This window comes from Haliotis cracherodii, unplaced genomic scaffold (assembly GCF_022045235.1).
Source record: "Haliotis cracherodii isolate W230 unplaced genomic scaffold, xgHalCrac1.p SCAF_10, whole genome shotgun sequence".
Lineage (NCBI taxonomy): Eukaryota > Metazoa > Mollusca > Gastropoda > Lepetellida > Haliotidae > Haliotis > Haliotis cracherodii.
Genome location: NW_027266265.1, coordinates 8,417,017 through 8,432,003, shown reverse-complemented (window position 1 = coordinate 8,432,003; position 14,987 = coordinate 8,417,017). Strand labels below are relative to the sequence as shown.

General features: G+C 39.2%; 1 protein-coding gene across 1 annotated transcript in view; it reads left to right on the top strand.

Annotated features, from left to right (window-relative positions):
* The first annotated feature begins 2,081 nt into the window (after positions 1–2,081).
* Positions 2,082–14,987, top strand: part of LOC139454034 (ankyrin repeat domain-containing protein 27-like) — a 50,515-nt gene continuing 37,609 nt past the window's right edge. The window contains exons 1-11 of the mRNA XM_071235519.1: positions 2,082–2,317; positions 4,233–4,384; positions 7,538–7,675; positions 9,473–9,532; positions 10,042–10,132; positions 10,657–10,740; positions 11,581–11,675; positions 12,646–12,705; positions 12,963–13,019; positions 13,626–13,768; positions 14,683–14,813. Of these exons, the coding sequence (XP_071091620.1) occupies positions 4,280–4,384; positions 7,538–7,675; positions 9,473–9,532; positions 10,042–10,132; positions 10,657–10,740; positions 11,581–11,675; positions 12,646–12,705; positions 12,963–13,019; positions 13,626–13,768; positions 14,683–14,813 (964 nt within the window). The 5' untranslated portion in view covers positions 2,082–2,317; positions 4,233–4,279. The remainder of the gene's footprint in view (positions 2,318–4,232; positions 4,385–7,537; positions 7,676–9,472; positions 9,533–10,041; positions 10,133–10,656; positions 10,741–11,580; positions 11,676–12,645; positions 12,706–12,962; positions 13,020–13,625; positions 13,769–14,682; positions 14,814–14,987) is intronic.

Sequence of the window (14,987 nt, the reverse complement as noted above, 5' to 3'; positions counted from 1 at the left end):
TAGATCTTAATAAAAGAAATATTGTACTTAACAACTTGCCTGTGCACAATCGGTTCCCAAAGATAGGATATTGCATAGACAACACAAACATGTTGGACTATTTTGAGTTGTTGTAGACTGACGAATAGCAAGTGTTATGCATATGCTTCATATCCACATTACAAATTCAGGTACACCACCTGTGTGAAGCATTATGAAGCTGGGAACTGAGATGCCAAGTATTATCTGCATTCACACACGGAAGCAATATAATTCTTGTGTGTATGTCCTTTCCTCTGAACAATGCAACACTCAAGTATTTTAAATTGTAGTAAATATAGTCATGAATAAAACTTGGTAACTCAACGTTACTTGGGTTGTCTCCGATAGATATGATTTTCAGTTTATTAACAGCTTTGATTTATAGGGATTATGTAATGTAGTCACTTTAGAATTGTATATTCTGATTATTTACTAATATATGTTATGGAACTATTTGTGGCGAAAATATTTTAACAACTGTTAAATCTTGGAACTATTTTGACAGCAGTTCTCATCGTAAAACATTCCATTCCCTTACTCAGCTATAATATATGTATTTTATTCTCAGGGTCTAGAATCTGAATCACACATAAAAAGCACACGTCAATATACCAAAATTAGTAAACTACGCCACTTTCTTTCAGCGTTTATATCACGCGATAAACGGTCTCATTTCAACGGTCACCGTGGACGTTTTCACAATCGGGATGTACATTTTAGTACGTTTCAGTTCAGTCTATTATTATTAGAAATGCTCAACATGAGTGTAAATAGTTACTGAAGGATTTGTGTCAAATTCATACAACGTAGTGACTCTTGGTCACTGAACAATCTCATTAAAATCAGATCTTAATTATCCCTATCGCTAAATAAAGATCTGAGGACATCCCATTACGGGCACGTCAGAACGACCTTTCATCCAACCAATCAGAGCGTCTCTTACCAGATCATGAAAGTGACAGTCGTAATGTGTTTTCTAATCATGCAACCACGAAATATTTAACAGAGTGTATTCCGAACGACAGTTACCAGTTTTATGATTATATTCATACAATTTAGGCCATCTAGGGATAAGCCATTCCAGAATGTTCTTTTTATCAGTTTTAAAATTATTAATCGAGAATACGTCAAAATATGTTTCGAAGCGTAGTCGTCAGTTTGAAACTAGTGTCGTAAAGCTCGAGAAAGCTGCCTTCTGATTGGCTAATGTCGATTTCTGGTCAGTCATTTCATTGATCGTTCGCGAAAGGTTGTTCTGGCGTGAACCCTAATGGGATATCCTCAGATCTTTGTTTAGCGGTAGCGAAAACTAAGATCTGATTTTAATGAGATTGGGTCATTGAATGCCTTACATGCAAATTGAGCTGGGCCTCAGGCCATTTTCGGGTAGCTGGAAACGAAATGTTGATACCGTTTATCAACGGTTTATCAAAATACTAAAACATCCTGTCTGTTTTACTGACGACAGTGAAAAATACAAATGCATATTCAAAATGTGATTACATTTGGAATACAAATGATTGAGTTATGGCCACAAGAAATTTGGTTGAATACGGTTGAAGTGCAAAGGTCGAATCAAAGTCGAAATTTAATATTTTGCAAAAAAAACCGGAACATATGTGATTTGGAATAAAAAAACTTCAAATTGTATTTTCCCGTTGAACTATCAAGAGTTTCCCTTGATTTGTCAAACACATTCAAACACATTAATATCTTTTTACATTTATTTGTTTATCTATTTGTTCATTTGACGCTATATGGCTGAAAATAATGACGATGCGACGTTAAGTTTTAATTCACTTACCATTCATTTATTTATCGACACAAAAATATCTTTATTGTGGTACACATGCATAACCAACAATAAGAGTAACTTCCCTTTGAAAATAATGCTCAGCGCGTGACTCTTTCGCAGACTGGTTTGCCTGTCCTAGAGCGCTTACGCTTATCGCCGCTCTGTGCAGTCTCTATTAGGACAAGGGCACCAGTTGAGATTCTTTGGTTACCCTCCGCTGTGAGGAGCTTGATATTGGGACAAAGTTCAGATACTGTTTTATTTTCAGTAACCTCCCTTTGGTAATGATATAAAGATACCGCTTAGGCGAGTTGGACCAGAGTTGCACGAGTCAAGCAACTGGCGATGTAAACATGGAAGAGGGTGTTAGTGCTTTCCGTTAGCAGTTTCCGGGTGGATGTGTCAGAACATCTCGTCAGCGAACACCACAACAACAGACAAATCGATGTATAGGAACAAGACCGAATACTCAATCTATGTGGAACGTTGCCAAGAAGTTTAGTGCGTAGTTTACGTAGTTATACGGTGCCAATTTCCTCCCTAACTTACTAATCCGGATAACTTGTCAGGTGTAACCATTAATTAATTCAATCTAGTTCATTTAAAATATACATCGAAATATAACAGGCGGAGTTTCACTTGTAAGTCAGTCTTAGTATTAACTACTTTGCGATGTTTCAGTCGTATCACATATCCGAATTTTTGCAGTTATTCAGGGTTTCAATTTTTTTTAACTTTGAGAACGGTTTATTGCCCTGAGTCTTTATTTAAATTATAATTATTTGATCCGAGGTAGAATAGGTCTTCAGCAACCCATGCTTGCTGTAAAAGGCGACTATACTTGTCGTAAAAGGCGACTAACGGGATCGGGTGGTCAGACTCGCTGACTTCGTTGATGCATGTTATCGTATCCCATTTGCTTGGATCAATGCTCATCAAGTCAGTCACTTGATTATCTGGTCCAGAATCGATTATTTACAGACAGCCGTTACATAGCTGGACTATTGCGGCGTTAAACAACAAATAAACAAACAAACAAACTTTATCGATGTCCACTGTACGTTCAGTTTCAAGTTCAGTTAGGCGCAGTTAAATCTACAGTTAACACAACAAACAAACAAACAGAATTTCAATCTTGACTCTCAACCAACAAATTTGGTGAGAAAACGTTAAGGTATAGATCTACCTCAAAATGAAACATTTTGGCTTCGGACAAGTGTGCAACAAGACCAATATTGTAGAGACTATTTCCGCATATAGGAATAAGAGCAGCTATAGAAATCGGCACTAGTCCTACAGTCATGCTGTAACCGATTCAACAACAAGCATGGCGGCTCCATAGAATGTTTACTACGTCATCAGATTTGGTACATGCGTGTTACATGATCACTTCTGTACATGTGTATGGTGTCACAGTTGACGGCACAGTTAACCCTTTATCTTACATGTCCCTTCTGATGAAAGTCAAAGTGTTGTTTTAGCTACTCTTAATTTATTACTGTAATACAGTTGCTAAGGTAAGCAGTTTGTGTATTTACGGTTACTTAGTCAGTGATCTTTGACAATATAGATTGGTTTTTTTATCTTTTATACATGTAGTCGCCCATTGATAACCTGTGAACCTATTACCATGTTTTCATTATTACATTGTTCTTGTGTTATGAAACCCCTGATCATTGGAGCACAGCTCCGTGACAGTGCAGTTGTGTTAGGGAAGTATAACTATTGTTGGGACTGCCTCCGTGGTCTAGTAGGAGAGTGTCCGCCCGGAGAGTGGAAGGTCCGGGGTTCGATCCCCTGCTGTATCATACTAAAAGATGGTACTTGTTGTTACCCTGTCTGGCGTTCTGCATTAAGGGGCTAAAACAAGCACTGGTCGGCTTGAAGTCAATATACTGTGTCTGCATGGGGTATTCATGTTAAACTGCGGCATGGTATCTCAGTGGGCTAACACTATAAATCGGCATCATTCTGGACTAATAGAAGCAACCACACACATGTGCATGAACATTGCTATATTATATAAGTGCAATAATGCTGGACACACTGTTAAACCCCATTTCACCTCACCTCACTTCACCACCATTGTTGATGAGTGTAGGAAATAGATTATTAATTAACGGACATTATTTTTTTATTCAACACAGACAACAAAATACATGATCTTTAACTAGCTAACCCCGAATATTCTGACTACTTCGAAAATAATATTAACTGTTGAGTAATATGGTTCATGAATAAAAAGCTTGCTCAGGAGAGCCTCATTGCTCCAGTTTTATGTCAGTGAATAAAGACGAGCTTCAGAACCTGTGGTTCTCTGGTTTTATTACTATTGGTGTTAGATTGATTTTTCATCATGGAATTTAAATATGGGAATCGAGGAACATGTTCCTCTAAACCACTGATGTTGTTACAGATTCAAGTTATTCAACATGAGCGCTATGACAACTCGGACCTGCCAGTATGAGTGACAAGTATGATGAAGATCTGTACGAGAATCCTTTCTTCAATGCCCTCCAACGTCAGTTCCCAGACATCCTCAACAAAGCAGCTGCGGATGATTGGCTGGTAAATATAGAGGGGCCATATAACTACTTAAAGGGTGAAAATATCAATTCTGAAAAACACAGTTTTGTTTGTAACCTGCCTCCCTCGAAGGTTTGTTCAGCAGGTTTAGGGGCAAGTTACAGTCAGTTTGTTGGAACTGATTTTGGCATTCACACAGCATCAAGTTGCATACATTTTGGATCTTTGAGATCTCTGACTATTGTTTGGAATTAGTGATTAAGCAGCCTTATGTATGGACTTTGACCATGGCATCATTTCTTTTTGAAACCATGTTTTTGGAAATCTCAAGGATATCATATCATGTATATCTCCAGGAATTATTTTTTACACATGGCCATGGGTCAAGGTCATCTTCAAGGTCATAGCATTTACTGACTAACTTGGGAAGAATTTACTGTAGGTCAATGAACTTGGTTCATGTCTTCCTTTGGCATTTTGGGTCAGGGCCAAGATCAGAAAAGGTCCTGGGTGACCTGTCTTTAAGGTGAAGGTCACAGTGAAGGTCATTCATCATGTATGTTTGCCACTCTGTTTCACTCTGCTTTTTTTCTGTACCATAAAGTGAACTAGTCAATGTAGTCAAGGAAAATATCTGTGTGTAATCTGTTGTATCTTTGCCACTACATGTTATACACCATTTGAAAGGTCTAATCCTTCTGTTTATACATATGAAAGTTATGCTTATCACATTATTTAAATAATGCATTTTAAAGTTAGTTGTAAATAAATAAATGTAAGCTAATACATTCATAACATCCAGATTAAGGACTAAGGAAGCGAAAATCAGACGATTTTCGGCAAATATAAGATGTCATAAAATCCACTTCCCTATTTCTTTTTTATTTTCATTGTTTACGTAATCGGAAAATTATTATTAAAAGAAGTATTTCATAGTATCTGTCATCACCAATTTCCCGATAACAGCTGCTTTCCGCTCAGCAACATGAAGTAATACCTCCGTTTTTAAATCTTCATATGAATAACACGTAGGTCAAAGACTGCCTTGTGACACACCAGTAGAAAGCTTCTTCCTTTTTGTCTACACGATAATAACTTTGTCTGGAATCTTTTCGTAGCTGTAACATGCAATTTTATTGGATGAAAATTGGTTTCTAATGATGCTTTCTTGCCAAAATCTAATGCAAGGTTCGTGATAGGTCAAATTTTTGTCACGTGACCTAAGACAAGCCAATCAAAATACAGCAATTTTACCATCCTCATGTATGATGAATTTCATATTTTGACTAAAGGTTTTTATTAAATCGTGTTAGTATGAACATTATTTTATTTTGCTCTTTGATATATTTGATATGGACTTGTCGAAGTGTGTGTCCGAGAATTTTATTTTCAATAACATTGCGCAAAATAGTGAATTATTTTTTAGTCTATCGATAAAAAATGATAAATTAAAATGGAATACGTATTTCAGACATTGTGAAATTTGATAGATTTGATAATGATGAATGATCTGACAGGTAGGGTCATAAAATTATATACTATTTTGACGTGTCTATGAGTCGTTTATTTCTTATATGAGATATCAGTTGATAAAATGTACAAGCTGTAAAAATATTAACCCCTATTTAAATAATGATGACGCCCGCGATAGAATCCGACTTCGGTAATGTTGGACAAGTCCATTTTATGCAGAGGTGGGTATTTTGGTTATATTCTCACAATCTTCACCTGTACCTTTCTCCCAATAACCTGTCAAACATACAACGTCATCAAGTTGCGAGCGCATGTTCAAATTTCCAGAAATGACATCATGATAGAACAATGTTTTATCATGAAATAAACCACGCTTCGCTGTTAATTGTTCTTTTCGATTTATCTCGTAGTTAGCTTATATCAATTCTTAAGCCATCCCTGACAAGTAGAGCATGATTTTATAGTCAACCATGCATTTCAAAATTATTTTACTCAGGTTAAGTGTGGGTGCTTAGCATGAGTTCTGTTTGTATGTGGCCATACCTTGGGAGTGATCCCGCTTACCCGCAATTACCATTTTTTTTACCAGTAAAATTAGGTTTGGACCCGTAATTCATGTGACTGCCAGCCCTTGTGGACTTGCAAATAAAGTACCTTATAAATCAGCGATATCCATATTTTTAGTGCAAGGAAATAACATTTTACTTTGCTTCAAGGTTAAATATATATATTTGTTGCCACTTAATCTCGAAATATTCAAAAACAAGAGAAAATTGTTGCTGAAGTTTGTGTGAATGACGTGTAGATCTCACTAAGTTACTTCAGCATGTGTTCAGAGATGATGTCATTGCATTGAACACGATGTTCAAAAAATTACAACAAGGTAATTTTGACATTTTTTTTATTTGTTGAAAGTTGAGAAAAAATTAGAGGAGACTGGTAATTTTTAGAGTTGCCAGTCCACCAGGACTGCCAGTTTCAAAAGCCAGCAGGAACACTGCCTTGGTCTGCAGCTCTGAGCTAGAGAACTTGAGAAAGAAGAGGTTACGCCGGAGTTTAAAAGTCTAACATTGTTGAAACTGAAATAATGTTCAAAATTGGGTTAAGACAAACTCACCAACTTACTCTGTAGTAGGGGTGTCACGATAAATCGAAATATCGATATATTGCTATTGGTAAGCACTTAAAGTCAATAAATCGATTGTTAAATAATTTCCCGATCAATAGTATCGATTTCAGTTGGGAATATCGATAGTTTTGATTGTATTTACCATATCAATAAAATACATGCAATGCTGATCAAATTTGTTTTTCTTTTGATCATGAGTGGTAGTAATTTACACATGGTAATGTGGAAGTTTCTTTTTCCTAAATTATTAGGCTAAAGAAAAAACAAATCAGTTAATCTCAAACTTTATTTTTATTTGTTGTTATGGTTATCACATTCAAAGGAAACTTCAGTTCAAAGGTTTAATTCAACTCTAAAATCCATCTAAAATGATACACTGAAAACTATCAATATTTATCGCAATAGTTGCTTGCAATATCAATAGTCATCGCAATATTTTCTTTCAATATCAATAGTTATCGCAATAGTGATTTCCAGACCAATAGTCACCCCTACTCTGTAGAGTAGGACATTCTCATTTCTGTTTTGCTGACAGTGTTCTCTCAACGAAGGCAGGTTTTATCCTCCTCCCTGTAAGTCAAGTTGTGTTCTAGGTGTGCATCCCACAGTTCAAGAGTGTGCCGAAGCAGCCAGTGAACCCGGCCGATGTCGAGGACCACGTCCTGGTCCCCCGGGGCGGGGCGGAGGAGGCTGAAGATGCGCGCCAGCTGTACCAGTCCTTGTCCTCTAAGGTGGTTACTGTTTCTCAGTATGGGTTAGGCTATGTGTCTAACACGCTGTTTCTTGTTATACGGTGTGACTAAATTGGATGGGATGGACTGTATGAAGGAAGAGAATGTATGGATGTCAACTTCCTTTTTATGAGGAACACAGTGTTTCGGAGTATATGCTTAACAGTAAATTAGCGCTGGTAGTTGATAGCAATGGACAACTGGAAGCCAGGCCTTATTCACCTGATGAAGGAGTTTATACTGCAAAACGGTCTTTTCCTCATTATAAAGAAGTTGACATCCATAAATTCTCTTCCGTAAGTGTATCAATTCTAAATGCCTTTCAAAGACATATCTTTATATCTCTAGGAATTTCTTTAACACATTGACCTGTCATGTCTAGGGTCAAGGTCATTCTAGGGGTCATGGCCTGAAGAAAGGTTTGTATAAACTATAACTCAGGAGGCATTTACTTCATGTCAGTAAAAAAAACCAGGTACATGTAATCCTTTGGGCAGGCCTGATGAGGTTATGAGTGACCTACATATAAGGTGAAGGCCACAGAAAAGTTGACTCATGACATGTGTTGGGCAGGTCTGATGAGGTTATGAGTGACCTACATATAAGGTGAAGGCCACAGAAAAGCTTTTTATTTCTGTCATGTTTATTTTGATTGAGTATGACAAGTGATGACCATCTTTTGATATCAGAAGTAGGTCTCAGTGACCTACTTTCATTGAGTAGCAGATGCAGAGTAATTTTTAAAAACTATCCTGTGGATACAGTCTGTCTGGCCGCGTCATATCAAATGAGGTTAGAAAATGGCACTTGCTGATACCCTGCCTGGTGCTTGACATTCTGTGATATAACAAAGGACTGTGTGGCTTGGAGGCAGTAGACTGTGTCTGAGTGGGGTATCCATGTCCAACTGCGGCATGGTATCTCAGTGGGCTAGCACTATAAAATAAGTCTGGACTGGAATTATATAAGTGAAATCATCTTGAACACAGAGTTAAACCCCATTTCACCTCACCTCTTTTTTAAACCATGTAGTGCTTGGATATTTCACTGATGTCATATCAAGTATATCATCTTAATAACCCATGGAAATTATTTAGGAACTTTGATATGTCAAGGTCATCTTCAAGGTGGTCTAGTGGTAGAGCGTCCGCCCAGAGAGCGGAAGGTCCGGGGTGTGACCCCCGTGTCATACCAAAAGACGTTAAAAGATGGTACCTGTTGCTACCCTGTCTGGCGCTTGGCATTATGGGGCTAAAACAAGTGGACTAGCACTATAAATCGGCATCATTCTGGACTAGTACAAGCAGCCACTAACACACACGTGCATGCAGGTCACAATATAAGTAAAATACTGTTTGACTAAACATTAAACCCCATTTCACCTCACATTCGGCATCAGTCCGGATTAGTACAAGTAGCCACACACACACACACACATGTTTATGCATGTCGCTATATAAGTGCATTAATCTTGGACGCAACATTAAACCCCATTTCACCTCACCTTCGATGTTAGTTAAATATGATGAAATTTAAAGTTTGTTTACTGCCTAACTCAAGAAAGGTTTACTTCAGGTCAATGAAACTTGGTACATGACATCCTTAGGTTAGGACCAAGATCGGAAAGGTTGAGAGTGTAAGGTCAAGGTCACAGTGAAGGTCATATGTATAGTATCTTTGCTGTTTTCACTTAAATGCCGTTTTCTACAGACTTCTCTTAGTATTTTCTTTATATTTCATTCCAGGACTGAGATTATGAAGGGCATGTTCTGTTATTCTCTTCTTCTTTCATTCTAGGACTGTGAGATTGTGAAGGGCAAGATAGTCACAAAGCAAGGATATGAAGTTTCACAGGAGGTAAAGAATATGTGTCCAGATATGTTTGTATGTATCTTTGTTGTTTAATGCCACACTCAGCAATATTCCAGCTATATTGATGGCAGTCTGTAAATAATCATGTCTGGACCAGACAGTCCAGTGATTGACATCTTGAGCATCGATCAAAACAATTGGGATACGATGACATGCAGCAACCAAGTCAGTGAGTCTGATCTGATCCTGTTAGTCGCCTCTTACGTCAAGCATGGGTTGCTGAAGACTAATCATAACCCAGATCTTCACGGGTCGTCCAGATACATATCCCGTTGAAATTGATGCCATAAAGCAAGCAAAAGCTACCTTCTGATTGGCTAATGTAAACTTCTTGTTAGTCATTCCATTGTTCGGTCAAAGTTCGCGCAAGGTTGGTCTGATGTGACCCGTAATGGGGTGGTCTCAGATCTTTGTTCAACGGTAGCGAGAACTAAGATCTTGATTTTAATGAGATTGAGTTTATATGTGTGTCAAACTGTTACTTTTAACTTCAGGTGGTGATTCTGTTCGAGGAGACGTTTCACACAGACAATGATGAGAGCTACAGGGTGGTGTGTGTTGACAGATATCTCAACTCCAAAACCGGTAAATGAAACTCACTGATGTATATTGTCTTGTGATGTTGGAACATGAGAAAGTTGATAATATTTCATACACTGTAGATGCTCCTATGCTTGTTGTAAGAGACAACCTTATGTCTCAGGGGTCATGTTGGTTAACTACATGGGTGGGGTGAGGTAGCATCGTGGTTGAGGCGTTCCCTCGTTACGCCGAAGTCCCGGATTGAATTCCCCACGTGGGTACAATGTGTAAAGCTCTTTTCTGGCATAAACCCATACTCAACAACTCACTGATAACATTAATCATTTACCCCCCATTAACCCCCTCATTCTAGGTACGAAAAACCCGCCTTATACACAGCGATATATGGTACTCATTTCGTTCATTCATTTACTGACACGTCAGATTGTTGGAATATAGTTGAGCTGGTATTAAACAACAAAAAGACAAAACAAAGATGCCATAACCATTTTAATGTTAACAAAACCCGAAGATATTATGTTTTTTATTCAGATTTTTTTACAAATATTTTGTTCTGACTGTTGTAGATGCAGCTCCTCCAGAAGAGGGCAGCACCATCAAGCGACCTACGTCGTACGAGCAGTGCATTGACCTTCTGTGGAACCATACTGGTACGTTATTCAAGATTACCACGTGATGGTTGAAAACTCTGAGCAGTCCCCTCTGTATTCCGTGACCAAAAGATCAACATTCTGTGGTCAATTTTTGTAAATTCTGCAACCAAATTTTTATAATTCTGCACACATTCTGCGAGCATTGATCACCTGTTTGACATTTTTATGATAAGCTATAATAGCTTATTGAAGTGAATCTGCAAATCACTAGTGTAAACATAGAGACATGCCCATTCAGGAAGCAATGATACAAGCGTCAACTTCACCTCAAAACAAAATATATCCCCCTTTACACATTTAAGACCAGCTATCGACTCACATGTGAAAATTCTGCAGTGTATTTGATGAATTCTGCCGCAGATAATTGCAACCCTTGTTAATCAAGGATGACATCCATATGTACTTCTTAACTTAATTTGACTCACTCACTCACTCACTCACTCACTCACTCACTCACTCACTCACTCACTCACTCACTCACTCACTCACTCTGTAAACAATCGAGTCTGGACCAGACAGTCCAGTGATTGACATCCTGTACATCAATCTACAAAATTGGTATACGATGACATGCATCAACCGAGTCAGCAAGTCTGACCACCTGATCCCCTTAGTCGCCTCTTACAAAAAGCGTAGTCGCCTCTTATGGCAAGCATTGTTTGCTGAAGACCTATTCTACCCCAGATCTTCATGGGTCTGTATCCCAATGACATGGATCATTTCCCATAATACGAATCACTAGATTGCCTGGTTCAGACTCTATCATTTAGCTGGAACGCTGCTGAGTGCAGTGGTTAACAGACAAACAAACTAATGCTATGTTATCTTCTGCTCCAGGAGGCTGGAAGGCCAGAGACAACATTGACAAGATGCTCAGCACCTTCTCCATGGCCTTTGACCAACTGGAAGGTCAAGGTCTCCGCAGCATCATGGTCAGTGACAGTGAAAATAAAATAGAAAAAAAATAGTTTGATAATTTCAAAGGGCTACTCACATTAGTGCAAGGATGCATTACATGCTTTGCATAGACACCGACATTAATTTGGTGATGCATTAATTTCATGGTTTACAGTGTATAGTTTATCATTTAAGACATAAACGACTTGTGGTTGTTGTTTATCGTACAATAAACTTTGAGGGACGTGCACAGTGTTTTATTGTACGATAAACGAGAACCTTGAGGCGTTTATTTCGTATGAGATATCAACATTATGTACAGGCTCTTTAAGAATGTTGATAAAATGTACAAGCTTTCAAAATATTTATCCAGATTTTGATAAAGATGACGCCCTTAATAAAACTCTGACCTCGGAAATGTCATGGGTGGCCCAGTCGTCTAAGGCGCCACGATTCGCTGTGCAGAGTTGCTTCCCTTTGGGCACGCCAGAAACTGATTGTGGGTTCGTATCCCGGTTCACCCCAATTATGTTTCTAGGTTTGTCAGCACCATACCTATGCTCGTGGGTTTCACCGAAGTGGTAAATGTCTGAGGCCTGCATCACTTCGGGCTTTCCTCCCACATTAAGCTGACACGCCGTGATATAACTGGAATAATGTTAAAAGCGGCATTAAACCCAACTTACTCACTCACTCCCATATTATATCACAATCCTTACGACGATTATCTACCTTTTCTCCTAACACCGATTGTCATATCTCTCCCACATTTGGATGCGATCATTAAGGCCACTGGAAAGCCCAGCTACATCTCAGGAGAACAACTTACTAGACACTTCTCTCTCAAAAAAAACGTTATCCAATATATGATGTCATCAAGTTGCAGCGCATATTCCAATCTCTAAAAATGACATCATGAAGAACATGATGGTGAAACAAAGCATGCTTCGTTCTTCATTGTTCTTTGCGGTTTATTGTGTTGCTATCTTATATTATCTCCTACAGGATGCAGCAAATGCACAGTTCACCAAGGTCATGCAGTATGTGCTGAAGGATTCTGTGTTGGTGAGATCCCCTTTTATTCAGTACTGGTTCCCTGGCGTGACTATTTGGGGAATTTAAAGTGAAAGAACACAAGGACGTGTTGTTGTTGAATAGTTAAGACCAAGACACCGAACGCATTGTGAAATTCATGTTGTCCTAGGATAAGACATTTCCTTGTGCCCATAAGTGATGCATCATTTTAAACTTGGTTAAATTTTGTCTTAATTTTAATGATAAATTTTAGCATTATCATCCAGATTCATCCATTTTGTTTTCAGAAAAGAACAGCCCGCCATGATACTCACTATATGGAAAACATAAAAATTGCAGTTGAGGTGAGAAACATATGTTTATGTCCTTACTTTTGTGGAGTTATCAAGATAATATCACCTAACTCTCGGCCTTGTTCTGAAAGTATCATGTCATTATACCTCTTCCTTATTTGTTGGTATACACAGCCATTTGGGGTTTTTTTGCACTGTGCTGTGTGGATTCCAGTAAGTGGCAAGTGAATGGATCGGGTGGTCAGACTGTGTGACTTGGTGGGTTGCGTGTCATCATACCACAACAGCATGGAACGTTTCTAGTACTATCAAACACTGGATTGTCTGGTACAGGCTCGATTCTTGTAACGCCATCACCAAGTCATTGATCCATTAAGAAGGGTACCGGTGGGACAAGCATGGGTTGAGGGGCCCAATTATAACTGGGAATTCCCCGATGATGATGATGAAGATGATGATGATGATGATGATGATGATGATGATGATGATGATTTTGGAGTACAATTAAATCTCATTAGTCTTGACCATGACAGTCTGGAAAGCTGCCTTCCAAATGATCCTGTGAGGAATGTATGTATATTCATTCATCTGGAAAGATATTAATATAACCAGGGTATTTACTTGGGACAGTAAAGTAATGCCTATATCCGGTTTCAGACATACTACATGCATGCAGTGTTTAGGAAATTGTTCCGTGTAGTGACTGCATGCATGGGTTCGGAGGATGCAGATGTCAACAAACTGACCCGCAACCTGACCGAACTGACCCTGCAGGACCTTGGCATCAAGAAGGTTTTCAGGTGGGTTGGACATGTGATCTGAGTTAACTTGCAAATGGTTCTGTCATTAGGGAAAAAAATATCACCATTTACTGTTGGATCCTCTCCTCCTTTTTCTGAGACACCTGGGATCTGTTCTACATACTGATTATAGCGCTAAGATGACCGTAACTCCCATACTTTAACATTGACTTGCGACTGTTGTAGCTCAATGATATCGTTGTGGACCGGGGCTGCTGTGTCCACCCCTGTGTCCATCCCTGTGTCCATCCCTGTGTCCACCCCTGTGTCCATCCATGTGTCCACCCCTGTGTCCATCCATGTGTCCACCCTGTGTCCACCCTGTGTCCATCCCTGTGTCCATCCCTGTGTCCTTCCCTGTGTCACCCCTGTGTCCGTCCTTGTGTCCACCCCTGTGTCTACCCGTGTGTCTACCTGTGTGTCCATCCCTGTGTCCATCCCTGTGTCCATCCCTGTGTCCATCCCTGTGTCCACCCCTGTGTCCACCTGTGTGTCCATCCCTGTGTCATGTGACATCTCCCTTTTTCAACATCCTGCCTCTGCAAATGAGTCTCAGGCAGTTTAGGGGCTGACCATTTGATATTGGGGCCTGGGACATGCTCAAAAAGACAAATCTGTTCCTGATAATGCTGTGGTAAAAGCAATTGGCTCAAAGGTTTTGCAAAACAAAAGGTGTTCTCTGGACATGCAGGATAGTGTGTTGAAGGTGAAGGAGACTGTCTGGCTTCTCCTTTTAGAGGAAGTGTTTGTTTGTTTGTTTTGAAGAACTGAGTGAAAACATATTCTCTCACTAACAAACCCGCCACCCACTTTGTTTTAAGGGCAGATATTTGAGAGGAAAATGAGATCCCTGGTGGCCGTTATCCAGTTAAGGATGATAATTGTGAGAGATGTATCTGATTTGTTTATTTCAGTAAGAATGTGTCCTTGGCAAAGGTTGAACTGTCTCGGTTGAACAACTTCACAACTCCTGTGGGCCGACTGTTCTGTGTGAAGAGAGTGGTGGCTGCTCTCACCAAGCCAAGGAAGGGATCAGGACCCACAGGTCAGTGTTAGCTAGATGGAGACACACAGGTCAGTGTTAACTAGATGGAGACACACAGGTCAGTGTTAACTAGATGGAGACATACAGGTCAGTGTTAGCTAGATGGAGACACACAGGTCAGTGTTAGCTAGATGGAGACACACAGGTCAGTGTTAACTAGATGGAGACATACAG